A 27,875-nucleotide genomic window follows, 5' to 3' on the forward strand; every position below is an offset into this window, starting at 1 on the left:
CATAATCCAAGCAGTTCCCTCATTCCTCCCCTTGAATGAGGACAGATATCGCAGACATCTCACCCGTTTGGGAGCGCAGTGTCCTGATGCAATAGCAGACCTACAGATTGTCTCTCTGATTTAGGTGTGAGATGTCAAATGTTTTAAACTAATGAGCACAGATATGTCAAGAGAATCCTTGTTGTTATCCGTGTTTTTGTCTCCTTTGCCACATCTATAGCAGTTGAGATCAAATTGTCATGGATGTGTTTTTTCCTCATGGTTTTACTTTTTGGAGTCCTATTGTGAGTTGTAGTCTGATACTAAGATGATAATTTTTCTCACTCATATGCTAAAGATTGTGAACAATTGCAGCCATGCAGTGCGATTTGGCACTTGTAGAACAGCAGCTCCTTCACGGTGTGGCTTATAATGTCCTCTTAACCTTTGGAGCGCTGGAGCTGATCTTTGACCAGGATTCCCTGGGTTTGATCCTGTCGTGTTTTCTCCCTGAAGATCACAAAGGCTTTAAACCCCTCATTTTGAGTTTCAGAAACGTCAGTGTAGGGGAATGTGAGTGTGGGCTTTTCTGTAGGGTGGCGGCTGTTCCACCCATCCCGGACAGACTTGTCTCTGCCTCCAGATGGGAATTCAGGGATAGGTGGGGCAGAGAGAAGCCTAAGTGGTGAGCCGGCAAGGCAGTAATCAAAACTGAGAGCCCTCTGTTAGAAGGAGCTGTGAGAATTGCAGCTTTAGCAGTACACCATCCTACCTGCTGTAGGGGGAGTTTGTCTGGGGTGCACTTCAGTGACTTTGGAGGATGAGACCATAAGAAATGCTCATCCCCAATGAGAATGGATCTTTAAGCAAACCCACAAATGAGTAGTCGAGGTGCTTCTGCCTGAACTCATACGGCATATGGCATATATCAGCCATGTTGCTACAGTGAGAGGTTACACGTTGACTCTACGTGGTTACTAGAAATGAGAACAGAAAACTGAAATAGTCCATAGATTATACTTCATCCATGCCAGCTGCATACCTGGGGACTGATTGCCTCTATGGTAGTTTGCACACCAGCGTTTTTATTTGTTATTTAACTACGCGCATCATAACACCTCCTTCATTTTTACTGGAAAGGCTTTGGGAAAGGCAGCGTGTTTGCCTTCCAGCCACCTGCAGGTTCTAAGATGGAGCGAGGCTTGGCAGCCTGCGGGCTGCTGGTGGGTGTGCTTCTGGTTGCAGCAGAGGGAAGATTGACCTTGGTGCTCCCTATGGCAAAACTGATGTTGAAAGAAAGAATATGGTGGCTTGTTGTTCCTCTCACTTTGTGTCTCAAGGTGTGATTAAGTGTTGTTGTATTTAAGACTGTTTGAGATTCATCTCAGCAAATGAGTGAGTGGTAGTGGTCATATCCAGTGTTCATAATAGGATTTATTTTCAGAAGTGTTTAAATTGTGGTTCATTGGTGAATATGTAAAAATGGACAAGCAGCCTTACTTACCTTCTCATCCTTGTTTAGCTTCCTTCATGTTTGTATGGTAAGTTTTGCAGCTCGGCATTTCCTGATTTCAGCATCTTCCCAGTATACCAGTTTATCCCTTCTAAACTGTTTTATCATTCATTAAACTTCTCCCTAAGCCAGAAGATTGTCAACCTTTCCTAAAAAGATTTTGGCAACTGCATTCGTGCTTGATTTTTAAAACCTTTCTCAAGTTAAGTGTGATAGTACTGAGATAGACAGCTAAGGAAGGAAGGAAGCACTGGATGTGTTAGATGAATCAAAATCTTCTTGGCAGCACATCCTTAGCTGTCAGCACTAAATAATCAGTGCAAGAGAAGCATCTTAATTATAGTCATTATTCTAAGAGATAGTTGAGATGAACTTTATTTTGCCAGTATGTTTCTGGTTAGTCAGTTAGGTGAGCGTGTTGTGATATTAGTGTAGTTTGGGTTAGTACTGGCAGTCAACTGTTTTTCAATGTTTTAGGTCACGTAGTTAGAGAAGAGGTATGTTCAGGGCATCCCGATGAGGATCTCAATACCACAGGGGGGTCAGGGAGGCAGCTGTTTCTAGATCCTGCCTTAGTGCCAAATATAATTGTGTTTCTGTGCATATTCCTGCCGTTAGCAGAAATTCTGCTCGCTCGGTGTATGTAAATGATGACAATGTTTTAGATAAACACGTTGGAGCTCAAAGTGTTGAGCAAAGAGTTTGATCCTGTGGCTTCTGACAGCGTCCATTCGGGAAGTGTTTGAGAAGTCATCAGCCTCATTCTGACCTCAGTGGAGGTTCTGAGCTGGGCATGGATTCCTAACAATTCAATTTGTGCGTTCATGCAATTCTTGGGAACAATGTTAAACGGGGTTAGAGTTCATTTTATTTAAATCATACCATATCCTCACTTAGGTCCTCTCAAGTAACGGTGCTTTCTTGTGGGGAAGTGGGGAATTAGTTTGTAATATATATGTTTTAATTCAGGCTGTGGTCCAGCTTTCTGCTGGCCCTGATGAGACAAGTACATCCTTCCAGAAAAGAAATCTGTGTGCCTGAAAATAAATCCACATTCATTTTCAGGGAGACAATTTAAGGACTTTCAAGAAATGTTAAGTAGAGAGAGGTTTTAGATATTGCAGTGCAATCATCACAACTTCATGTATCAGCATGAATTTCCAAATGCAAGGATTTGGGTCGGTAGGATTTGTTCAGGTAGAACAAATACATAGTTCTGGGAGAGAATGATTCAAATTTAGTGGGGAATGTTGGTACTGATAATGTGTGATATTTCTTGTAATCTACTAGAATACCAATAATGATAAATAGTAAAAAGTTTTTAGGGGCGCAGCCTCAACTCTACAGTACATATATGTAGGATATCACAGAATTGCAGGGGTTGGGGGGGACCCCAAGAGATCATTGAGTCCAATTGCCCTGCTAAGGCAGGTTCCCTACAGCAGGTTGCACAGGTAGACATCTAGCTGAGTCATGAATATCTCCATAGAAGGAGACGGCCAGCCCCACTGGGCAGCCTGTTCCAGTGCTCCGTCATCCTTACCGTAAAGAAGTTCTTGTGCATGTTAGTGTGGAACTTCCTGTGTTCACTGTTTAGGCCATTACTCCTTGTACTATCACTGTGCGCCACCAAGAAGAGCCTGAACCCATCCATTTGCATCCCAGCTCCCTTTAGATATTTATCAACATTGATCAGCTATATATATTGAAGGAAAAATGTAGGTACTAAAGGACTAATATTTGTAGTGAACTGTTGACAAAAAGGGCCGGCATATCTGTTAGGCAGTCCTGTTATCAAGCTCCTTCAGTTTAGACATCTGGCCGTTGGAAGTATATCAATGCTGCATTGTTCACACAAACTGAATTATACAGGAAATAAAAGTTTTATTCCTTTGATTCGTTGTCAAAGGGTATCAGCTGTGCAGGAAATGCTCCTGAACGCTCTACGAAGTCCAACGTTCAATTCGCTAAGCTGAGCATCAGTTGGAGGTTGCTGTGTGCCTTTGTCTGCATGAGGGAGGCAGGAGCTGCATTTTCAGCATACCTTTTTTTTGTTTGTTTTTTAGAAGATGCACATACAACACTTACTTGGTACATGGCAGTTCTCAGTACCCTGTGAGTATTTGTACCTCTGGGGTAAGGCAGAAACAAAAGATTTTAGTTCAAAGTGTTGGTGAGAAAAGATAGCTGGTATTTGAACCTCGCCGTAAGGTAGCCTTTGTTCTGGTACTTCAGGATTCCAGCCAAAGTAGTACTTTCTGTGTTGTTTTTAACCTTAGTTTTCAGTGTTCACCCACGGCATCAATGCTCTGATGTTTTTATAATTAGTAACAAGGGGTGGGGGCGATTGGTCAGCCAAAAGAAGTTGTCTGTTACACAATTTGAGTTGAGTAACTTATGAGATATAATTACAACTACATTGCTGAATTTCATTTAATGTCTAAATCAAACCTGGCTTGAAGTGATGTGGCTGTGTCTGAGTACCTGCTTGCTATTCAGATACTAAGCTGAGTATTAGCTTGCAATTCCTACTTGGGCATTCAAATCATTGTGCTTTTTTAGCTGTGTTGTTTCTTCCTTTCTTTGTTTCTAATATAGGATGAAACAGGTGCCTATCTAATAGACAGAGACCCGACCTACTTTGGGCCAGTGCTGAACTATCTCAGACATGGGAAGCTGGTTATTAACAAGGATCTAGCTGAGGAAGGTAGGATGTTACTAAATCTCTTGATCTCTTGTCACTTTATCGTTATTTTTACTGCTTTGAAAGTCAACAAAAATAACTTACAAGTAGATGATGAATGTTAGTGCAGCATTTCAATCTGTTGCAGACAAAGCTGATTGGTATTGTAGTTACAGTATGCTGTTGTTAGAGCATTTTGAGTGATCCCTGGTGTCACAGCTTCCATCCTCAGAAACACAGCGTAGAAATTCAGCTATGAAGGGAGATGCCCCTTATCATATAATCGCGTATCTTTCCTGTATGACTCTGAAATAGTTTTTAGTCTTCTTCAAGCAAATGGATACCGCCTGTCAAACGAGTGTTAGAAGATAGAAAACAAAGTACACGTGAAGTTTGGGAATGTTCAGATGGGTGGAACATGGCAAAAAGTAATTTCTGCCCCCAGCTTCTCTCTTCCTGGCCTTCATATCACTTCTACCCTAATGGAGGATGACTGTTTTAGTACTAAAGCTGTGTTGATAAGGTATTCAAGAAATTGATTGAAGAGAAATGGGATCTAACAATATTAGTAGGAAATAATTTGAATTATAGCTTCAATCTGCACTGTTAAACACACAGTTTGTATGGGGAACAGATAAGACTTTAACATGTGAGTGGTTGCAGTTGGTAATATGCTACAACAGTCAAATTTATAAGGTGTTGTTTGAGGGCTAAGATCTCAAATGGCAGATAGAGCAATTTTTTGCACACTAGCAGTTAGAGAGCTTTTCAGTAGGAGTATTTGTAATTTTCTTTGCTATTCCAGCACAGGGCAGGACCTGAGCTGTGGTGGTCCTTTAAACTCCTGTAGAATGGTGTATGTACTCCTTTTGTTTCTGTATGTGAAATGGCATCAGTTTTCTTCAGTTTGTTTTTAGGACATCTTTTCAGAATGAGCTCAACTTTGAGAACTAAATTCTCCTGAAGGAAGTCAGAGCAGCTTCTTTTACCAATCCTAGGGCAAAATGAATGGTTTGCCATAGCTGTGCAGACGATGATATTAGGAACTGGTTGGTGGTTTTGACCTAGAGCATTTGGTTGCAGTCTTTTCAAAAAATGTTCTCATTCCAGGTGTACTGGAAGAGGCTGAATTCTACAATATCACATCACTAATAAAACTGGTAAAGGACAAAATAAGAGAAAGAGACAGCAAAATCTCACAGGTAAGGTTGTTTTTCAGTGTGCTTTTCATTATTTGTTCGATATCAAGTAATGGGTGGTTCTGTTTCTTTTTTTTTTTCCCCTTAACTACTCATTTTCCCAGTAAGATACTGGGTGTCTGTCCCCCTCATTGGCCAAACTGGAGCCATTAGTACCCAAAGACCCAAACCCAAAATATTCTAAGTCTTCGGTAGCTGCCAGTATATTTACAACAGCCAAAGGGCTCTGGTTCTTGTTCAAAAACTAAAAAACATTCAGTTGTTCAAAAAATGTCTAGCAGGGGTAGAATTTCATTATCAAAATATGTTTGGAAATAGTTATTTAAGGAAAAAAAACTCAATTTTTTCATATGTATTTACATACTTTGGCTATGGTGAGATTGTCTAAATATGCTGTAGCTGCATGTTTATCCAGCATACGTGCTCATGTTATTTAGCTCTGAACTTAATCTTTTGTAGCAAAGTTACCTGCTGTGTTTGTGATGCTCTGCAGTTGAAAAGATCTTGCCAAATCAGCCATGAGTGTTTCTTCATAAAAGTGAATATGACATTGAAATGATTGGGTAAAGAAAATGTTCAAGTTTGTCACTGTTTTTTAACAATGCTTTTCTGGCCTTCCCTGATGATGTCTTCACGGAGACATTACAAACTTATCATTGCCCAACTTCTATTGAAGCTGGGCCATGGGATATCTCACAGCATTTCCTACATGGTTTCACCTGATTTGGTCCCAGCTATTCATTGTTCTGGAGAGGAAAGTTTGGCAGGGAAGTAGAGATGTTTTTGAGTATGGTAAGACATTCCTTATAAGCAGAATATCAGCCTTGATTTTAATGATATGGTTTGCTACACACGGAACAATGGGGGAAGCTCAACTTATTATGGACTATTACAACTCTTATGTAGCACTGTCAGTCCCTGAAGCATTCATGATGCACTGAGTCTGCTACAAGCTGATTCTGAACAGATGAGAGTTCAACCAAACCCAAAGATGTTGCTTTCTAAATCTAAAGAATAAGGGACAAAACTCACAAGGACAGTGAATTGCATGCTGTATTGAGCATCTTATATTTCTTTCTAAAGGTGCCAGTCAAACACGTGTACAGGGTGCTGCAGTGCCAGGAAGAGGAACTCACTCAAATGGTCTCCACAATGTCTGATGGATGGAAATTTGAACAGGTAACAAAAATATATAGGATGTAATTACAGAGTCTTCTGAAAATGTAATTATGTGAAAGAGAAGTAGAAAGTCAATTATATGCATCTTTTTAAGTGCACTCGTTATCAGAAATTGGATTGATAAAAAGATGCCCAGTTAAGTTGAAGTTTCATGTTTGTATCCTTATTTGTCAGAGAACAAAAACGCTCTCTAATGGTGAAATGGATCTGACTTGCAATAAAAACACGTACATCATGTTTGAAACATAACTCTTTGGGGTCTGCACAGCAACATTTGGATGGTGAATAAAACGAAAAAAAAATTAAAGAGTTTTTAGAAATGGTAGATCAGATATAAAGAGTTCTTGGTAGAAGAGATGGGCTTGGGAGATAAACGTTTGTCAGACCCAAACAGTGGTTCTTCAGATAAAGGGCTGATAAACAACTTAAACCTCTGCAGCTGTGAGGCTGGATAGGTGTGAGCTGCTTGTTTTCCTTCTTTGCTTTGCATAAAAGTAGCATTGTGTGTACATTGAAGAATACAATGTAAAATGAAAAGATATTTCTGTTACTTTTGATAATCTCTGAATAAACTGAGTTGATGGTCTCCTCAACATTCACATTCCTAAACTACCAGAATATCTCAACTGTGCTGGAACAATGACTCTGGTGTGAGGCACAGGTGCTCAGCCACCATGTTTTTCAGTGTCTGGTGCCAACTGTAGGAGAGATTGGAATAAACAAACTTTTTATGCCATGCAGTCTCCCCTGAATAACACAACAAAAGATCACTTTAAGACTGCAGTGCACAAAGCTAAAAAAAAGAATGTTTTGTTTGTATTGTATAAAATGTGCAAGTCTCTTATATCATAGAGAAAGCCATTATCAAATAAACTAAACCAGAACAGAGAAAGCTTCTTCTTCAGTTCTCCAGCTCAAGTATAGGAAGATCCATTTGGCATGCCAGAAGCACAGTATTAAATCAGTGAAAAAAGCTCTTAGTAAATCCACAGGATTAGTTTTTGACCAGTGCATTCATAATGTTTTTTAGACATTCTTCTCTGTCGCAGGAAGCTGTCTTTCACTGAAAAATAGACATTCTTATAACCGATTAATTGCTGCTATATCTTTTAACTGTCTTAAAATCCTACGGTCTTGGGGAATATGGTATTTTGAAATATGATTGTTTTGGCAGTGCAGCTGCAGAAAGAACCATTATAATTTCTTTGAGAATTTACATTTTGAGAAAATTCTGGTGGTTTTCTTGAACGTTACATCCTTGTTTCATCCAGCTTTCTTCCTACTTTGCTTCTCCCCCACGTTGCTCTCTCTCAGACACGTAGTTTGAAGTAGACAGCCACAATAGCTGTACATTCCCTTATTATTCAGTTTTTCCTTACTTCAGACCATGCCGTTCTCTCCTTTGGTTCTATTGCAGACCTGCTTTTAGTGGACATCTTTCACCTAGAACACGATTGCAATACTTTGTAGAGTCCAAGCAGTTATATTATTAAGATTTGAACATGCTGTAACATTTCTGCATTTTTTTTTTCTAAATAAATATCTGTTGCTCAACAGCATGTTTCCTTCAAAGCACTCTTCGATGGCACCTGCCACACTCCATAGGTATCATTTGTGGAATAGAGATCATCTTTTTCAAAGGAAAAATGACTGAGGGTTGAGAGTCCTTGTGTTCTGCACCCAATGTAATGTGTTTTAGTGGTTGATATTGATAAGGAATATTTTTTCCCTTAACATTTAAAAATTTCCTCTTAAAATACAATTGGATGTGATAATTAAATAGGAGTGGAAAGCGTTAAATTGTTGGTGCATTTATGAGGATGCACCAATGCACTTTTCCAAAGAATATAAATGAGCAATGATAGAAATCTGCAATTATATATCAGCTGAATTCCAAAAACAACCCCTAATAATTGTGCTGCCCCACTTCGGTGATTTTTAATGTGTTAGACTGTAGATTATTTTTAGCTTCCATCATTACATCTTCAGGCAATCAGAAAATGAACACTGTGGCATTACTGCATAATGAGAAACTTTGGGCTGTACAGAACTGCTGCTTACAAAGGCTTGAGGCAGCAGCAGCATATCAGCCATGTAAATTTTAATATTTAATGTAACCTGAGTCTGTCACCATAACACCGTCATCAATAGGTTCACTGTATGAAAAAGACAGTATTTATCTGCTGCCTTCAAAGGTATTCACAGAGCATAAGAGGATAAAAATAACTTACTGGGCATGAATGTTCTCATCAGTGGTGATCTTCTGCTTACTGTGAATGGGCAGTTAGTGGCCAGTTCCTCACGCTCAACTGAAAGCTCTCATCTTTCTCGAGTGCCCTTTTCTTCACTGTGAATTAAATGGGTTAGGAATTGCCATGTATTAAGATGAAATATTTTTTGTAATGAATTGTGAAATTCTGCTGAGGTTGTTACAAACTTGTGAATTTTCAGACATTTGACAGCTGCAAGCACAGTTCACAGTATTGACTTTAATGAGAACAAGACAATTTTTTACACGACAGTTCTTTGCTTTGGTGTTCCCTTAAATCAACTCTTCTGAATCCATTTTGAAATGCTCAACTCCTTTTTTTTCCCCTCTAGTTCACTTTATATGTTTCCTTAGCTGTATTTTGTTTAACAGCTCCTGAACAAGATGAAGCCCTTTCATTCCCAGGCTGGATATATCACTTTACATAACACCTTCCAGTATTACATCCGTGTTACTTTCTGCATTTGGAATGAATGGCAGGAAAATAATGTTCTCGTTTTCATAATACACCAAACTTTGTTTTGGTTTTTTGGTACAGTTGATTATACCACAATGATATGAGGAGTTTTGTGCTTTCTGATCAGTAACTCTTTTAAATTCCCATGAAATTACAGATGGCTTTGTGACTGCTTCCATTACTTTTTAGTAAGTTAAAACTAAAATTGTAGCCTGTTCTAGGGACAAGTAAATGTTACCTACACATTTGAGTTCATCTGTTATTTGTATGATTTGGATAATGGTATGTGCTGCAGCTTTACAAAGGTTTCTTTTTGTGTTTTGCTCTGATTGGTTATTTCAGCTTGTCAGTATAGGTTCCCAGTATGGCTGTGGCCGGGCCCAGCAGTCAGAGTATCTGCTGATAGTGTCACGGGAGGTGAAAGGGGAAGAGAGATGCTTCCAGAAATGCTGCAGTGAGGTGTGTCATGCTGTTCCTTTTGCCCTCACACCGATATGCTTGGCCTCCTTGCGTTTCTGCTGCTTTCAAATAATTCCACTTTATTCCTGGGTGTACAACACATAGCAGTTTGTATGTGTTTGTGACTGGCTTTTATTTATTTTCACGGTCTTTCATTGCACATTTTCAATGTTCATATCGGGTTTTTTGTTTGTTTGTTTTTGGTGGTTTTTTATTTTGTTTGTTTTGTTTTAAACAAACAAATGTTTATTCAGACTTGAGTTAAATGAAGGTTTTTCTTAAGAAGAATTCTTATCTTCTCAATAGGTAACTTTTTTCCCTCAAATCTTCCTCCAAAGTTAACTGCTTTTGACCTGTACGTGTTAGGTGAAAGTTGTGCAATTCGAATATTGGGAGCCTTGTAAGTGCAGCTTTGAGTTTGCTGATTTCAGACAGGGACATACTTCTGTGTGTTAATCATTCTTCCAAGCCAATTATATTTCATCTGCATAATAATGAGTTACCTTTTGAGTTCCGAGTCCTCTATTTGTGGTAACTCCAAATGTAACTGGTTATTAGGTGGATAAAATATATTCAAACTGGAACAGCAAATAACATATTTTTTCAGAAATAATAAACATGGAGAGATGAACAAAACCAGCAATTTGTTTTAAACCTTGTGTTGGGAAGAAGGAATATCTTGGGATCTTTTTGGTTTGGTTTGGTTTTTTCTTTTTTTTCTTTCTTTTTTTTTTTTCCCCTTGGGAAAGCTTTTTGAGAACCTAATGAACAGTGACAGCATCTCATTTACTTTTTAGGCTGTCTCATCCTTCCTGCTCCCCTTATTCTCAAGTCACTGCTTTTTTAATCACTGTGCTACTTCCCAGTGTTCCCGAGTTTGAGAGGGATTTGTTTTGCTAGCCAGTAGCACTGGAGGCAGATCCCAGCTCTCTACGTAGCTACGCTTTGTTTCAGTCTTATGTGAATTGATTTGAGGACCTGGTGTCCTGCAGAAGTTTTCATCAGAGAAATACTAGGAGTAATTTTTCTGTTCCTTGAGATATATATATATATGGTAGTCAGTCTAAAAGATTAGTATAACATCATAAGATAATATGACAGTGAAATGAGTTATGAGCAGAACCTTGCTTATTACGTGGTCACTTGGCCTTGCAATTCTTGATTTCAAACCTGAACTGCTGCCTGGGTATATTCAGGAATCTACTTTTAAGGTACTGAGCATTATCTATTTCTTAGAGTTGCACAGGTAACTTTTGGAATGTGGAATTAATGTTCTAGGTTTGCAGACTTTCCAGAACTAAGTTGGAAATATGATGTATAGCTAAGGACGTGTAGAGTATAGGCAGCATGACATTACTCATACGTTCATGTCGTGGAGAGCTCAAAGTAAAAAACAGGGATTAGTTGAAGAGATAAGGAACTGTTTGTAGGCATATAGCAAACTGGAGTTTTGAAGCACTTGTCTTTAATATTGCAAAACAAACTTTGTCTTGAAATGCACCAGCTATTTAATAATGGCAAAAAATCATCTAGATCTATTGCAGTGAACAACTCCAATTGTCCAACTAGCTAATGAGCAGTCAGTCTGCCACATCTCCCGAAGAGACTTATGTGTAAAAGGTCATCTAATTTGAATTATGAAGCATTAGTAGGAATTTAAGTAGGTATCAACTGAGGAACTGTCAGCCTAGTTGAGTCAGGATTGAGGGTTTGGGTGATGTTTGCATCTTTTATCATGTCTGTCAGAGAGACCGTTTATTACTGTTGTGTGTCAATGAGTAAAGTAGTAATTTTTTCTTCTGATAGGATCATTTCAGCTGTTGTCATAGCTTATCTGATATCAAGTTCTTGCCATTTTGCTAGAAAAAAAACTGACTACATGCTGATGAAATCATATACTTAAATATTATTCTTCACATTTCTCTTCATAGCAAGTTAATTATTAATGGCTTTATTTAAACATGTACCCAGCTTTTTGAATGTGCTCTGATCTGCAAGCGAGTTGAACGTGCTGTTTAAGATTCAACAATAATTGAAGTAGTTGCCCTATTTGTATTATGTAGTTCTTAATTGATACATAATGCACAGACCAAACTCTATACCACTTGAACAGGCTTAGAGCCAACTCAGCAGTGTTTTTTCCCCTAAAGATCTGTACATGATTTTTTTTGCTGATAAGAACGAGGGTCAACAAATCGTATTTATGAAGAAGGTTTGGGTTCTCTCTCCAGTTTTTCAGTGTACTTTCTTAGTCCATTTTGGGCAGCTAGGCAACTTTAGGGATTTTATGATTCTATCTCATGAAAATATACTATGGTGCAGACAGAAGAGTGTGACTTAACCTCTCCAGGTTAATGGTGCCCTTGGATTCTAATGAGGGTGTATTGGTGCTTCTAAAGAGGCTTGGAGTTTCTAACTTCATTAAATGCTTTAGTGAAAAAGTGTCGTGATCACACTATTTTTTGATCAGCCTGTGTTCATTTCTGACCACATATGTATTTGTCAGAAGTAATCATAGGAGTCAAGGGAGAGAGGGAGAGGAAGGACTTCTGGTGATAACACCCAAACAGTGTAAGTAAAGTAAGTTTAGTTCGAATTTTGATTGCCAGTTCTGTACTGTTCAAATCTTTTACAACACTGATGGTCAGACTGCTATGAGGCTATCAAATACCAAGGTGTTTCTGAGTCTTGTGCATGCTCTGACTACATGGCAGTTCAACTTGCCTGCAGTTCTGCTTGAAACGGGAAGGAGAATGGTAGAGAGGGACATACACCTGATATTAGGCATGCTGTAATACCATCAGAGTCTGAAAACTTTGTTATTGCCTAGGCCTGGCAAGTTGTTTCATTCTGCAGAGATGCTGTCTGATGCTCTTGTGGATGCTGGCTTTGTCAGTCTGTGGATGCTCTTGCTTGGCTGTCTTACCAGAGTGCTGGAACATCCGACTATCTATCTCCTCTCTCTCCTTAAAATTACAATTAGGCTTTATTTTCTCCTGAGATGGAAACTGCTTTTAACCATGGTCTGCCTTTCACTTTTGTTAGGGGAATCATGCCTTAAGCACAGATTCTGGACCAAGATTTCACCTTGGTTTCATCTTCCCTACTCTAACAAGTCTTACTCTCTGTGGCGCTCTGCCAGACCAACGGAGATACATTTGTTTTTAGACAAATAACCACAGTCTCTCAAGTGTTGTTCATCTAAAAAAACAAGTCAAGCCTTTTCTGAGGAGCTGTTGCCAGGATGATTTAATGATGTAATAGAGTCTGAGGAATAGGGCAGCCTTATTACGTGTCTGTGGTGGTTTGGCAGGTAGATGTAGTATAGTTTTGGTAACAGCATTTAGATACAGTGTTTCTGAAACAGTTTGATTTTTAGGTGCTTGATCTGTTTCAGTAATTATAGCACCATACATTACCTTGTCATGGCTTTGAAATAAATCTTTTTAGAAAAAAAGAACCAGCTTCATCAGAATTGATTCTGGCTGGGAAAGGCAGGCTGTGTAAAGCTTCTAGCATTAGGCAGGTGTACTGTGTGTAAGGTAAGACAAGGTATATGAAACTAATGCCATTTGATAAACGTTGTATATGAGGTAATACTAATGTTTAGCATGTCCTTTGTTCTCAGTAAGTCGTAATTCATCATTCAGTATCAAAACTTGTAGAAGCTTATAAACCATTTCATTATACACTGCTTCCACCTGTAGTCCTTCCTAAAATCACTTCCTTGCAGCAGTACTCATGTATTTCAGACGTTAATCATAGTGTCCCAACATGCTGTATCTTGCTGTTTGCCAATCGGGGACAAATTTTAATGCTGTCCAGATGTTTTAGTAGAAGTGCTGGTGTTCTATAAGTGAAGTGGTAGTTATCCTTCCTGGCTAAAGTGCTTCCTGCATGCAGCCATTTATGTGCTAAATTGTGCTGGTTAAGACACAACGTACACATTTTTAAAAATTAACTTTGGAGGATGGGAAGGTTTGCATTAAATAAGAGGAACAGGGAACGGGCTGCTTTTCCTCTGGCCTGACTCTGTAGCCTTTTGTTTGACAATAAAATCATAATTGTAAGCCATTAATTCTGTAAATGTTTAAAAAGAAAAGCTATGTTTATCTTACCATCAGAGTGTCGGTGTATTTGTCAACATCAAAATGTATTTGCATTGAAATGGGGACTTATGCTTCAGGCACAGCCATCAGTGTGAAGAGTGAGGAGTGCGAAGTTGTGGGATTTGTTTTATACAGAAATGCAAGTGATTTTTTCTTTCTTTCATCTTCCAGCTGGTCAGTATCGGTTCTTCCTATAACTATGGCAATGAAGATCAGGCTGAATTTCTGTGTGTTGTCTCAAAGGAATTGCATAACACTCCCTATGGCACAACCAGTGAACCCAGTGAAAAAGCAAAGGTAAGTTACTATATATTGGAGAAAAGAGGCAGTGTCAGCACAACGTAGGCTTTGCTAAGTAATGCAAGGCATACCTTTCTTCTGGATCATTCTTTACTTGCCTTTTTTTTCCCTCCTTTAAGGAAGTAGTGGTTCCCTGTTCGTTGTACCAGAGAGTGTAAATGGCACAGTCAGCAGTATCTGTTACACCAGATAGCTTATCTGAATGGAATAGCTGTACTGTTCCTGATGCCTGTCCTGTTTTTTGAGTACTGACAGATATTTTCTGTTTACAGTTGAGAATCTGCATTTTTTTTTCTTACACATTTGAATAATTCCTTATTCTTTCAGTGTCTCAGTTGAAAAATGTTCTTCTTGCTTGAGTTCAACTGAAGAAATCTTACTATCAAGAATGGGAATTTTAATATGGCATCTCTGAGAAATGGTGCAATACATTAAAAAATGAAGATATTTAATAGCTCATTATTTACATGTTTCCCTCCAACTCTCCTTCCTTTCTATAACCAGTTTTATAGCAAGATTGCAGTGGGCACAATATCCAGGCATTTTCATCCGTTGTCTTTCAGAGTTTATACAAAGGAAAAATGTAAAGAGTCAACTGAGTAGTAAGAAGGCAGCTGAGTTATGTATGGACGTGTGTTATTCTGTGCATATTAGACTGTTTTTATCATGGTGCAGTTGCTTTGTAAGAGGAAGTGTCTATAGATAAACTGAGTACTTCTGTAGTTAGCTTAAAAGCTTTTCATGTGGTGTGTTTAAATGGGAGACGGTAAAACATGACTGATTGCTTTTCCAAGAATCACCTTTAAGTAAATAAATCTCGAAATAATGCTGAAAAGCAACCTGGATCTTTGGCACTGTGGCCCCAAATAGGCTGAACCTCTCTACTTTTTGTGCTGCGTAACTTTGTTTTGCTGCTACATATATGGAGACATTTTTGTAAATTACATTTTAAAAGTACTCCAAGCTTTTTTTGTATATATTTAGTGAAATTATTGATTTCTGCTCTTTTGTCTCTGTTGAGATAAAAACTTCCAAAGAGTTCTAAGGGATTAACATAGTCAAGTTCTGCTTTTGTCAGAATGCTTCAGGAAAACTAAGAGTCGGCAAAGAGGAGTGTGGCAATAGTTTAGGGCTGGGATATGTGCCTAGAATGAAAAGTGGAATTCTTGAACCTGATGTACATCTTCATAAGAAGTTGTGGTGCATACTCAGGGAACTTCAGGAGTTGCCAGAGTTACATTGCATCCTTCACATAGTAGAAAATATGCATCAAACTAAACTGTTAAAACCTGATTGATAAACTTGTTCAGGGCGTGGTACAACTGCTGTACAATTGGTAGCTCTGAGAGATGCTAAATGTTAGACTTCTTGGTTATCATTTCAGAGATGAGAACAGAGCATAACTTGACCAGGACATGGTACGAGAATTATTGTTCATTTTTATTTGAAGATATAAACATTTACTCCTTTTGTTCTAGAAGAGTTGAGCTGTTGCTAGCAATAAATGGCAATACTTGAATAATCCTTTTTATTTTTTTCTATGCTATATATCTAATAGGTGGATGTTTTGTCAATGTGAGAGGGGAGCAATTCCTTTTTGGTTGGGAGGTTTCTAACTGTGTTGTTGAGAAATTTGGACTGGTCCTTGGGAGCTGTTGTCTCAGGAGATTCCTGCTTAGCCAGCTTTAAACTTTCAGTCTGTGGTCTGTTCAGCAGCATCTGAGTTGGTCCTCAGGAAGTTCATATGATTGAAATTAGGGTATCCAGTCATATAAACGCAGTGAGGTGATCACATCCTGAGGCTGACTTTTAGAAACTATGAGAAAGTCTTCCTAACTATTACTTTTGCAACACATTGGGTTAGAGAAAGCAAAAAAGCACCAGTATGTAATGCTTTGTGACACGCACTTCAGTTTTAATTAACAGTAGTGAACGTTCAAAATAGAAAAAGCATTTTCTGAGACTCTGTGTAATCAAGTGTCACCTCATTCCTTCTTAGAGATGTTTGATGGAAAACAGCTTGCATAAATAGGTTGGAGCAGAGAAGCATTAGCAATTAAAATCTTGAAACGTGTGATTCCACCACTCTCACCGTGAGTGATCTGTGCAGACTTTATTGTCTCTCAAACCTATACTCCACTTAACTACATGTTGGTGAACCTCCAGCATGTACAAAGCATAACTCACTGTTTTGTTGATGTAACGTATAGAAAGATAATTGAAAATGTGCTGTGCTATGAAGCATTAGTGGTTAATAAGTACAAAAATGATCAGTCTTGCAGTGTATATTTTCCACAGAGTAGTAATTTTAGTATGATCCAGCCATTGGCATTTTTAAGGAAAAATGGCCTGATCAAATTGCAGTAAAAAACAAAAAATGACCAACAAAACTGTGTAACAGGTAGCAAGATTCCAGTCTTGGGGTGTATTTAAGCACCTGCTTTTCTTAGTTCTGACAGTAGTTGACTCTTTTGCAACCTTCTAGCATGGCTGAGAGAGGGAATTTAACCCCAACTGGAACATTGACTTAAATTGTTTCAGTGGTCTTTACATATAGCTGTGACATTACTGGAAGATAGCCTGTGTTCCCACAAGCACTTTGCTCTTTCAATTTATTTACCTGTAATGACCAAAACCTGTCCATAACATCCAAATCCAAAATTTAATTTTCTAGTGCCATCCTTCCCCATCCGTGGGGAAGTTAAGGTACCAACTTTAGATTATTTATATTTTCTATGTACTTAAGGTCCCTGCTATTATATTGCGTAGCGCTGTTGAACTTCTGTCCGCTGACTTTAGGACATTTGAGAGAGGACATTTTCATGAAATCCATAGTGTTCCTGCTTGAAATTGCCTGCTGTCATGCTTTCTTATGAAGAGTGGGGGTCCCAAATAAAAAAGTAAATTAGTGCCATTCTCCGATGCTTCAAGTCTAAATGGACTGTACTTTGTTGCAGCTCTGACTCACTTGCAATCTTTTCTTTTCCTTTCCTTCCTCTATACTTGCTGCATGCTGCATGCCACTCAGAGTGAAGATGAAGAAACGGATTACGATATGAATGACTCAGATTAAGTGTAAATGTCACGGTGAGCGCTGGCTGCCGTAGGATTTTACCCAGATGCTTTTTTGCCCCACCAGTTCCTGTCCCCAGTAGTGCTATCCTTTGGCTGGTCCTAGTGGTGTATTTGTTTGTGATTATAGTTGTGGCATGGTTAGCAGAAGCAGAATAGCTGTTCTGTGTGTTGGCTCTTTGACAAAATAATGAATGTGGCAGTTATCAGCTGTGGTATGATGATATCCTTTAAGGGTATGCTAAGAGAAAAAGTGTTTCATATAGATTGTATGGGAAAATGCTCTAAGACCAAAATTGGTTTTGACATCTTTTCTGTCAATTACTTTTTATGTGTAGGGGCATCTGATACAAACTTGCAGACTAAATTTCCAGTGAGCACCTGATCTGGCAATACATTTACAAACTTAACTGAAGTGCAGCATAGTCAAAATATCTGGTAATTTTGAAACTAATTGTTTTTGAATCAAGACTTGGCAAATACAAGCAGATGATGTGATATTAATGTACTGTTATCTTTGTCACACAAAACAACTCCCTCCACAGAGGGATTAGGTCCTTTCCGTTGTAATTTAATCTCTTACTGAAGATAGAAGTGCTTAACAAGTCACTGCTGGAACAACATAGAAGTTACACAAAAGTGTTTCTGAAATGTTGCTTCTGCACAGAGGAGGAGTAAGCTACATTACAGCTTGTTGTAATTTGATGATCTATAAGGTCTCTTCTAACCCAAATCATTCTCTGTGATTATTATCTTACCTGATGCTGACAGGATCTGCTGCTGAGGTGGGCTTGGCAAAAGACCTTAGTCTTACAAAATGGCTGCAAGGAATGGATCACATCTGAAGCTTTGTTGAAAAAAAGTAAATTGGTCCTTTGATGGAACTGAATGCTGGATTCCTAAGCTACCCAGGAGACAGAAAGTCTCTTAAGATGCTATTCCATCTGCAGCAGATCTATTCTGAGTGGGAGGAAATAGGTCTTGCATTCTACTTATCTCTGAAGCTGTCACACTCAGGCCCTTAGAAACTGAGTTTATTCAGCATTGCTGAGAGCACCTGTAGGAAAAACAGAACAGAAGCATGAAAAGCAGGAAAATTCCTAACATATCAGATTTGAAGAATAAGGACAAAGGAGCACTATCAGTGCACGTCTCTGTTTAGCTAATAGATCATGTTCTTGCATGAAAACTTTCTGCTCCAGATATACCCCCCAGTCCTAGCTACCAGCAGTTTAAAAGATCTGCCACAACCATTTTCAAATGCTATCTCTGCTATTGTTGAGGTGTCTTCTCTCAGCATTACTGCCCAGATAGCCACCATCTCATTAACATCTTATTTTCAGGAGAAAAGGAGGAAATTCAAATTGCAGAACGGAGTCAGTCATCCTTTGAGCAATTAGTAAGTAAGCCCAATTTCGGTAGAATTCTTGATAATTGAAATTCAAATTCAGTTCAAATTTCTTTCCTTCTTTGGACAAAATCACTGCGCCGTGACTATAGAAGATCCTCCTTCACCCAGCTGCTGAACAGAGGTGGATGGAACACCTCTCTTTTGAGAGCCTGATGATCATGCTTTCTCTTTAATAAAAGTAGGGCTTACCATAAAAGCATGAAGCAAAGCATGTTAAAATATTGTCTGATCTGAAGTAATTTTCTACTTTATGTTGGATTTACTGTCTCAACGAAGTGTGCCAAGTTGAGCAGCCAGATCTGGCTTAGCTTTATCTTACTGTATGTGTTCTTGAAGTTTACAGAAAGCAGTTCTAACTCTATTAAATGTCAGAGTATTCTTTTAAGGAAAGAATGAACTTAAATGTTGTATTTTAGATGGGAAACGTTCACAAAATGAGTAGATGCAGTAATGTTTTCTATCTGCACTGGTGCTTGTTTCAGCCATGTTTTTGGCCTTTCTGGCTAGAATTGCTGTGTCAGTAGTAGCTACTGAGCAGTTTTCCAGGCCTGTCTCTTCCTTGCAGAACACACTTGTATTTTTCCTACAATTCAATGTGAAATGCTTTTTGTTTAGTACACACAGAAAATTCTTCCTCCTGAAATAGGCTGTGTTTGCATTAAAATTTATCAGAGCCCATCAGAAACATCTTTCTGCATGGAAATATATCGAAGACCCTGCATTGTCATCTGTTTTCCTAATGAAATAATACTGTCTGACTTTGAAATGAAACAGAATTTTGTAACCATGAAGTGAGGCACTGCAGGGATTTCAGTGAGCAAGTGATAAAGAGGATTTAAAAAAATGATTTGTTTTTGAATTTTGAGGTTAACATTGAACTGTCTCTGAACGAGTGACAGTGGAGTCTTTCTGAACTCCAATCCTAAAAAAAGAGTCCCATGGAGTTGTGCAAAGCAGGCAAGGCCCTACTTGACTGGGGAATTGGACAAGATGATTTTTTAGGGTCTCTTCAAACTCAAACGATTCTATGATTCTGTGACTGTAGTCACTGTGAAAAAGACATATTGGGCTTGATGACTGATAGGGGCTGGTATGCTCAATTGTCAACATTAAAACAATATTTAAAAGAAACCAAATAGCTAGACTCTTTCATCTGAAACCATGCATGGAATTGGCATGCTCTGTTAAGTGGTTGCCAGCTTTTACCCAACAGGCACAAAGATTGTGTGAGCTGTCAGATTCTGTGAACTGTATGGGGGGTGGAATGTGTTACTGAGTTATTGGCATGATATTTGTTATAATATGAGATTAAATTCAAATCATCATAGAAAGAAATTGTGTATCAAAGACAGCCATGCTGTTTCCCCTGCAGAGCCTTTGCTTTCTTTCAGCATTTGAAATCAAGAGCCATGCCCAGTACTTAGAAAACAGGCAAGAATTAAGAGAAAATGAAGTATCATTAGAGATAGTTTAACTTCCAGATGAACACTGTTAAATATTTGTGCTCAGTACATTTGAAGATTTATGTAGTGGGTTGTTTTTACCTCAGTCACGACTGGTTCTGTGTTTGCTTGAAGGCTCCCCTGTGGAAGTAGGCAGCCTCAGAGCTCACCTGGCTACTCCTGTTTGCCACTCAGGTTAGAGAAGCAGTGTGAGAAACGTTGTTGCCTGGAGTCAATCCTAAAATGTGGATCTTCCTTCACTGGAGATGCTGGAGAGAATCAAAACAGAAAAGGAAAAAATTAGTAGTCAGATGCAAATGGTATACATAACCTTTGTGTTGCTAGATGTTATATACAACGTTTCCCAGAGTTTTCAAGGACAGATTTTTTTTTTTTCTGTTAGACTTCAGCCCCTGTATTTAATATATACCTTTTACAGTGAATATTAAACAAACCAAGTGCTTTTAGGAAAAAATAATAATTTCACACACTGTAATGGGAATCTCAGTTCTGTAGGAACAGCCGGAATTCGTGATAAATGCATTCCTGCTCATGAGGTCAAAGGCTTCAGTGCTTCTCAGTTCCTTGTCTTGGAGCAAACAGTATTCATGTAAAAATATATAAAAATTGTCGTCATAAAGTAGTATTTATTTTCCTATAGCTGGTCAGTCCAAGTGGTGAGCTTTGTATTTCTGAACAGCATAGTAAACATCTATGAAGAAATCTAGTTGGTTACGTGTAGTTCATGCAAAATGTCAAGTCTGGACATCTGTTCCAAATGTAGATGAGATTCTTGCCAACTTGTACTCTTGGTCTTTGAAAGCTGTCTGCATCATCTCACCCACTGTGTCATTTGTGCACATTTTGAATTGCTAATTCATGTTTTCAGAGGATGCAGTTTGCAGCTGAAACTGTCGAGAGTTAAGGACATTTTTCAACAATGGGAAAAAATTAAGATTACATCCTCTTTGTCAATAAAGTATCTGAGTTCATTTACTATACGGGACCTAAGTGAATTTAGAACAATGGTGAGACTGAAATGGCTTACTTCTTACATGTCCCAACCCTTAAGCTTTGGCTATATTAATCAGACTTCTGTTACTAGCAGTGATGTACATGTGTTTTCACAATGTTTGACAGTAAATATGGTATGTGTTAATCTTTCTTTGTCTTTCAGTCTTAAAGCACAGGCTTCAGGAAGGTCCTTGAACCATCTTCTTAAAAAATTGATATCAGTTATTTGTAGTAGTCATTATGTTGTTCTTTGTCCTCCATTCTTTAAGAATGACTTTACATGGATTTTCATTTATAGAATTTTTATTTGCCTCTTTCAGATTTTGCAAGAACGAGGATCCAGGATGTGAAGACAGTATTGAAGGGTGAAGTTTTTTCTTGTTTATTCCAAGATGCAGTGAGTTGTCACGTTGAAGAGGCTTGGCTGCAAAAGAAAAAAAATCTGATTTAGACAATTTTCTGTTGATCTGGGTTCAACCGTTTTTGCCTATAAGCTGGTGTCAACTGGCTTAATGCATTGTAAGATTACTTAATGGGAATAGATGGTGTGGGAGTGTGTTTTAAGTTTTGGTTGTAGTGCATGGTTGTACTCTCTTATGGGCTATCCAACACTGGCCATCTGAAAAGAAATAACCACGCACTCATATTTTCCTCTGAGACATGTAGCACTTAATGCTTGGTGCTGGATGACCCAATGTTGATCAGTTAGCAGAGATTTTCCTACTAATAATTGTAAACATTTAAAAGACAATGCAATTGGTGCTACACACACACACACACACACACACACACACACACCTTACAGCCCACAAATGCAAACATTTGGGCCTATATTGTTTCAGAATCAGTGACAGCATCAGTGGCAGCCCCAGCTGACTGTCTCACACTGCACATTCCTTACAGCACTGCAACATATTCTATTAGGTAAGAACAGCCTAGGAGATCCAACTGAAACTAGCACGTAAAAAGTTACACAACAAAGGTTTTCTTTAAAGGAAGGTTTGTATATATTGACTGGGTTTATAGCGTATGTTAATACCCAAAGGGAAGACTATACTCAGAGAAAATGGCCTTCAACTGAGTCATTCTTGATGTTCCTTCTGACAAAACAGTCTCCTGTAAAAGTCACGCTCCAGTCTTAGACAGATGTTTGGAAGGGGAATGGAAGTTCACTTAAGATGAACAACAGAAAAATTTGTTTCTTTTGAGATGTTAGTATTCATATCTGTGCTTGTACTTCTATAATTCCTGTAAGTATTGATAACAGTGGATTATGGTAGAGATTTTTCAGGAGTTGGAGGTTATAGAAATTGGGCTGGCTGGTCCTATATCCCTGTCTCTGTGACTGGGATAAAAATCAACCTTGAGCATGAACACGAGCTTGTGCAATTGAAAAACTTCTTGAAATACTGAAAAACCAGACATTCAAGATAACCATAATCGATCTTTCTGTACTGTTGCAACTATGCAGTTAAAGAACACTTTGAAAACATCTGGTTCAGCTTGATTGGTTTGTGTCCTGAATGAAGGCTAATACACAAGACTGGAGCTTTTTAGTACACTATGTTTTGAGAAAAATCTTTCACGTCTTTAAAACACTTAATGATATTGACAGTATCAAACTCAGCTTCATTCACACATGTAGCTGAGAGCAGCGGAAGGGAGTTTCAAAAAGTTATAAAATCGTTTTGAATTCTAAAGACATATGTTTTAATTGTCAGCAACTTCAGGATTTATGTGTATACTCTAGGTAATCCTTTACATGAATGCCTGATTATCAAGCACCTAACGCCTACCCTTTTTTTCCTAAAAAAAAAGAAAACAAAAACAACCAAAAAAGACTTACTATACATTGATAAAAGTTTGGCAGAATTTGTAAAAAAAAAAAACAAAAACAAAAAAATATTTCTACTGAGCTGGTTAAACAATGAGCTAAACGTTTTGTCCATGCATCTACTGCTTGAAAGGGTTTGTAATGCATTTTGCCACTTGGACGTGGTCTGCACTGAAAGCTGCTGGCCCCTCCACAACAACACATACAATGTTTGTCTTTTTTAAAGATGTTCAAACTGAATTGAATTTACTAAAAATGTAATTGTGTAGGGGAAAATGTTTATACTTTTATACTTTTTTAGGCACCCATATTTTATCAGCTTAAATTTAGCACCTGAGGTTCCCCTAAATAGTAACAGATTATCTTGTGTATCTGAAAATAAGCCTAAGTATTGTCTGTGTTATCTACATATTAAAGCATTTCCTCTGCTGCAGTAGTCACTGTGTTTTTAAACAGCATGACTCCACCATATTCTCTGAGCTCCCCAGCTCATGGAATTGCAGCCGACCAGGTTTTCTTGATGAGCTTTACAGAGCAATGTGGCATTGGCGCACGTGTATTCTAATGCCCAAAATATCTGCATAATAATCCTTCTAAATCTGCACTTCCATTGTCTCTTATTTAACCCTCAAAAGACAGACTATTTTATTTCATGAGGTGAGATCTTCAAGAATGGCAGCAGCAAAGCATAAGTAACAAACTGAGCCAGTCGAACAAACTCAGAGTACGGAAAAGGGGTTTGTTTTTTCCTAAGTATGTTTTTTCACTGGATTTTTTTCAGTTTTAAAACATGCTTTTATGTTAAGATTACCTGCTCTCCAGTTTACATTGTATCCCTGTTGTAGCAAATTTGGGGGAAATGGTGGTTAATCATTTTGCACTTTGTTTCCAATACCTCATAGAGATTTTAAGCAAAAAAAGAAAAAAGAAAAAAAAAAAAAGGCAGGTACCTTGTAAATTATTTTATATGTGCTATTGCTTGAGAACACCTGAACTACCTACTTTCCTGTTCTTGCTGTTGTTGATTTTTTTTTTCTGAACATCTGAGGCTTTCAGATAGATGGAAATGCAATCATGCGCCTTTTTCAAGGCATTAGGAATCAATCCCTAGAGAAGGTTTTTATTTGACTCTTGTAATTTCAAGTACAGCTAGCTACAGTAATGGGCTTTTTTTTTTTGCAATGGAGTCCAATCTACATGGCATTTTTCAGCAATTGCTTCATACATTAACATCTTACGGGATGAGGTAATGTACGGACGTCGTTTAACCGGCGTCCTTTGTTTCTTTTCTGTCCTTTGGGTAGTATTCACTTAAGCCAGCTGTTCATGACTATGTAAAACTGATGCTGAGGGGTTGTATTTGAAAAACTGTTCTGAAAAAAAGTGTGAGGTGAGCTGTGGATTTTTCCAGCTTCTCTCTCTTTACATTAAAACAGTATTCCAAGTTAGGATTTAGGGTTTTGAACATGGAAAGATTGACGAAGGAAGAAAGTAGGAAGGGAGAGGTACCAAAACATAGAGTTAGTTAAGGTAACCTCTCATGAAAATGTAAGTTCTGTGGAAGGTTTAGCTTCCCACACTTTCACTCCATGAATATTCAGGGTGATGGTTTGGTGTGTTGCTCATGGAGAAGGAGAACACTTCAGTAGATCGTGGTGGATTTTTAGAGGATTTTCTCAGAGACTTTAATTGCATGTGGACTTCTTGTTGAAGAACCAATAAGTCTCTACTTACTATATTCATTTATTTAAGTTAGGAAACAGGCTGTTTTTTAATACTGGAGATGACTGATTTTTATGTCAAACACTTCTGCATTTCTTCAGGCAGCAACTGAATCAGAGTTTATCTGCAATGAACAAATCATTCTGAGGCTGTGAAGTTGTGAATGGAACTGTCCAAAAGTATGGTCTGACTCAGCAGGTCCCACACTGTGTGAAATAGATTTTTTAGCAAGAGTTTACCTGGAATTTTCTTCCTCATTGTGGGGTTTCTGAGGATTATGGATAACTGCAGTTTGTTATCCCACAGAAACGTGTCACAGGCCTGGTCGCCTACTGAACTTTCAGTCTTCAGAATCACATACTTGGAACATTTGGAAAATGTTGTTGGTTTTGTTTTTTCAAATTCAGTAGGCTTCTTGTCAGGATAACAGTTCCTGGGAACTGTTTCATCTTCCCACATGAGCATATTCTTGAAGAAACTGAGCTCAAGAAATCCATCCAGCTTTTTCTCTTCAGACTTTATTAAGGCAGTAGTTGCATAGCTCCATTTCCAGGAGTGTTTCTGTGCAGTTATGACTGGTGAGAAATGGGATTATTTCCTGGAGATACCAGAACTTGATTCAATCTCCTCTTTCTCTGAGAGTGGGACGTTTTTTTAGGAGAAAAAAAAAAAAAGAAATTCTAACGGATTAAACAAAAGAAAATGCACTTGCTCAGGGAGCAGGTCTGTTGAGTGGGATGATGATATTTTCAGAAAACTAATTCTCAGAACAGAACACTGCATTCCGTGAACATCTGTTGAGGTTGCTGGAAGTTTCAGTCTCTTTTTGAGCAGTAACAAACTCATATCATTTCCAAATTACTGTTTCGTTAGTATTATAAAAAATGATCTTAGAATGCAGAAATGTGTGAGTGAATGCAGTTATCTAGGAAATGCATTATAATGTGTGTTGTCCAGTTGTTCAGATATGCTGGAATATGTTCCCTGAGATGTACTGGGAGAACTGCTAAGAACTGAGCTTTTCTTGGGGATCAAGGCCAAGGGAAAAAAGAGTCTGGAGACGAAACTCGGCATTTTTTTCACTTAAAATGCAGTAAAACAAGAAAGTGTCATTCACCTATTTTAATCTCTCTCTCGGCATCAACAATCTCTGTCGAGTTTTTCGAATTAACTTCTTCAATCAGCCCTGAAAGTTGGGGTCCTTGGAACAGAGATGGGATGTTGCTTTGCCTTTAGCAGTACCTGTTATCTCAGGACAGTAGGATTAAAACTTCCAGGGGTCTCTGGTAAAGTCTTTCCTAACACAGCCATTTTGAGATATATATATATATAGGAAGCTGTCTGTTTGCTTCACTATACTTTAGACTGCAGTTATTTGCAGCCTTAAGGACAATCTCAGGATTTTACCTGGGTTTGTGAGTAGGATTATTGATTCTTAAAATAGGATGAATATTCAGTTAAAAAAAAAAAAAAAAAAAAAAGCGTAGAGAACTGCCTGGACTCAGTGTAATGTAATTTTTCTTTCTTTTGGCTCGCAACAATCAGGAGCTGTCTTTAAAGGCTTCTTACTGAACTGAGGCTTTAAAGGGCTAAATAGGTCTTATTTTATTGTTTGGTTTGTGTAAAAGAAGGAACTCTTTCCATTTTCACTGCAGAAATCCTAAGGGCTAAAATACTGTCCAGGGCTAATTTGAGGTTCTAGAGACATAAATAACTTCTGAAAAGCAGCTAGTTTGTTTTTCTAACTCAGACTAAAATCATTTTTAGAGATTGCAGACATAACCAATTGCAGATATAATTGCGTTCATATCTTGTTTGGAATTTCAGTATCCAGCTTGGTAAGGAGTACAGTAGAGATGACAGCACATTTGCCCACCACTTTATTATTGCCCATGTTGAAATCTAACAGCTGTTGTGAACAGAACTGCCAACAGAGAGACTTTGAGGAAGATTCTGTGCCAGGAAATTGATGCTGAATATTTGCAACTTAGCTGTCCTTCACTGTTGCAAGATCTACCAAGGTATACACTTCTGGAAAGTTCAGTAAACAAATACTGCTGCAAACAGAGCCTTCTGGGTTCTTTCCAGGGTTCTCTTCAGGATGTTGTGTATTAATAATTACTATAATTAAAAAAATTTATTGAGATTTATTTTGATCCTTTGGGGGCAGCTGGGGCAGGAGAAGGTTCTGCAAGTTCTCCTTGCTTTGGAATGCTGAGCCTAGGGTTTGATCCAAGCTAACACCTGTTGAGACTTCCAGGCCCGATCCGTATGAAATGTAAGAGTTGAAATATCTGTGTATGTCATTCTTGCTCCTTTTGAAGATTTTACAAAAGCTCATGCACAACGTTACTCAAATTTGAGTTGGCCCACGCGTTCTTGCTAGGAGAAAAGCAAGTGCCAAGACACTGTAAAAAAAAAAATGTTGCCAACCTATCTGCTTGGAACTGAACTGAGATCACCAAACTGAACAAGTACCAAATGGCAACTATTCCAGCCTGCGTCTGTCCTGAGCCTCATCTGAGCCCCGCTGTGAAAAAATCCCTGAATCTATTTCCTACAGTGTGTCTAGGCCCACGTACCCAATTCAGCAGGTTGGTTTTGTTGGTTTTAAAGCACCTGTCTCACAATTAGTTGTGCATCAGCTGTTTGTGTTAATATCCAAGTGGCCATACTTGCAACATGTTATTTCCTGGATAGTGGATTAGCAATAACACTTTATTTTGTGCCAATTTGTTATCTCTGAAGTGTTCTTACTGCAGCAAAGTTTGAGTTTTGATTTGGTTTTAATGCCTTTGCATTAGCCACAACTCTTAGCACAGACATGGACAAAAAATTCAATCCAGGGAGTTTCCCTGGATAAAAAATCTGTTAGGGCTTCCCAAGACATTTGAAGTTGGTATAGTTAGCCATCATTTTTAAAACAAAGATGCGATTAAAAATGTGTGTGGGTATTTTTTTAACCTCCTTTTCATAACACTAGCATATTGTAAACTGCATGAAATAAATCTGTTTTTCCCTTTTAAAGTCTGATGTCTTAAATCTTTATTTTCTAAATCCATAAGGTTGACCATTGCCTGATACACCTGGTGTAGCACTTCATTTAGATATAAAATGTTTTATTTTTCTACAGTGATTCAAAGCAGCAATACTTTTTCCTTTGTAAAGGAGACGCAACCTTTTCAGTTTCCTCAAAGACCTGATCTCAGAAAAGGCCATGTTTACTCAGATGT

General features: G+C 38.2%; 1 protein-coding gene across 4 annotated transcripts in view; it reads left to right on the forward strand.

Annotated features, from left to right (window-relative positions):
• KCTD5 (potassium channel tetramerization domain containing 5) overlaps positions 1-27,669 on the forward strand; it is a 30,136-nt gene extending 2,467 nt beyond the window's left edge. Inside the window, exons 2-8 of one of the 4 annotated variants that reach the window (XM_046900845.1) lie at positions 4,091-4,199; positions 5,286-5,377; positions 6,458-6,553; positions 14,019-14,144; positions 18,563-18,618; positions 21,407-21,451; positions 26,470-27,669. In XM_046900845.1, coding sequence (XP_046756801.1) covers positions 4,091-4,199; positions 5,286-5,377; positions 6,458-6,553; positions 14,019-14,144; positions 18,563-18,618; position 21,407 — 480 coding nt within the window. In that variant the 3' untranslated portion in view covers positions 21,408-21,451; positions 26,470-27,669. Of the gene's footprint in view, positions 1-4,090; positions 4,200-5,285; positions 5,378-6,457; positions 6,554-14,018; positions 14,145-18,562; positions 18,619-21,406 lie in introns of all 4 variants that reach the window. The other 3 variants (XM_015294525.4, XM_040647695.2, XM_414889.7) reach the window with 3 other exon arrangements.
• Positions 27,670-27,875: the final 206 nt, after the last annotated feature.

Source organism: Gallus gallus, chromosome 14, assembly GCF_016699485.2.
Source record: "Gallus gallus isolate bGalGal1 chromosome 14, bGalGal1.mat.broiler.GRCg7b, whole genome shotgun sequence".
Classification (NCBI taxonomy): Eukaryota; Metazoa; Chordata; class Aves; order Galliformes; family Phasianidae; genus Gallus; species Gallus gallus.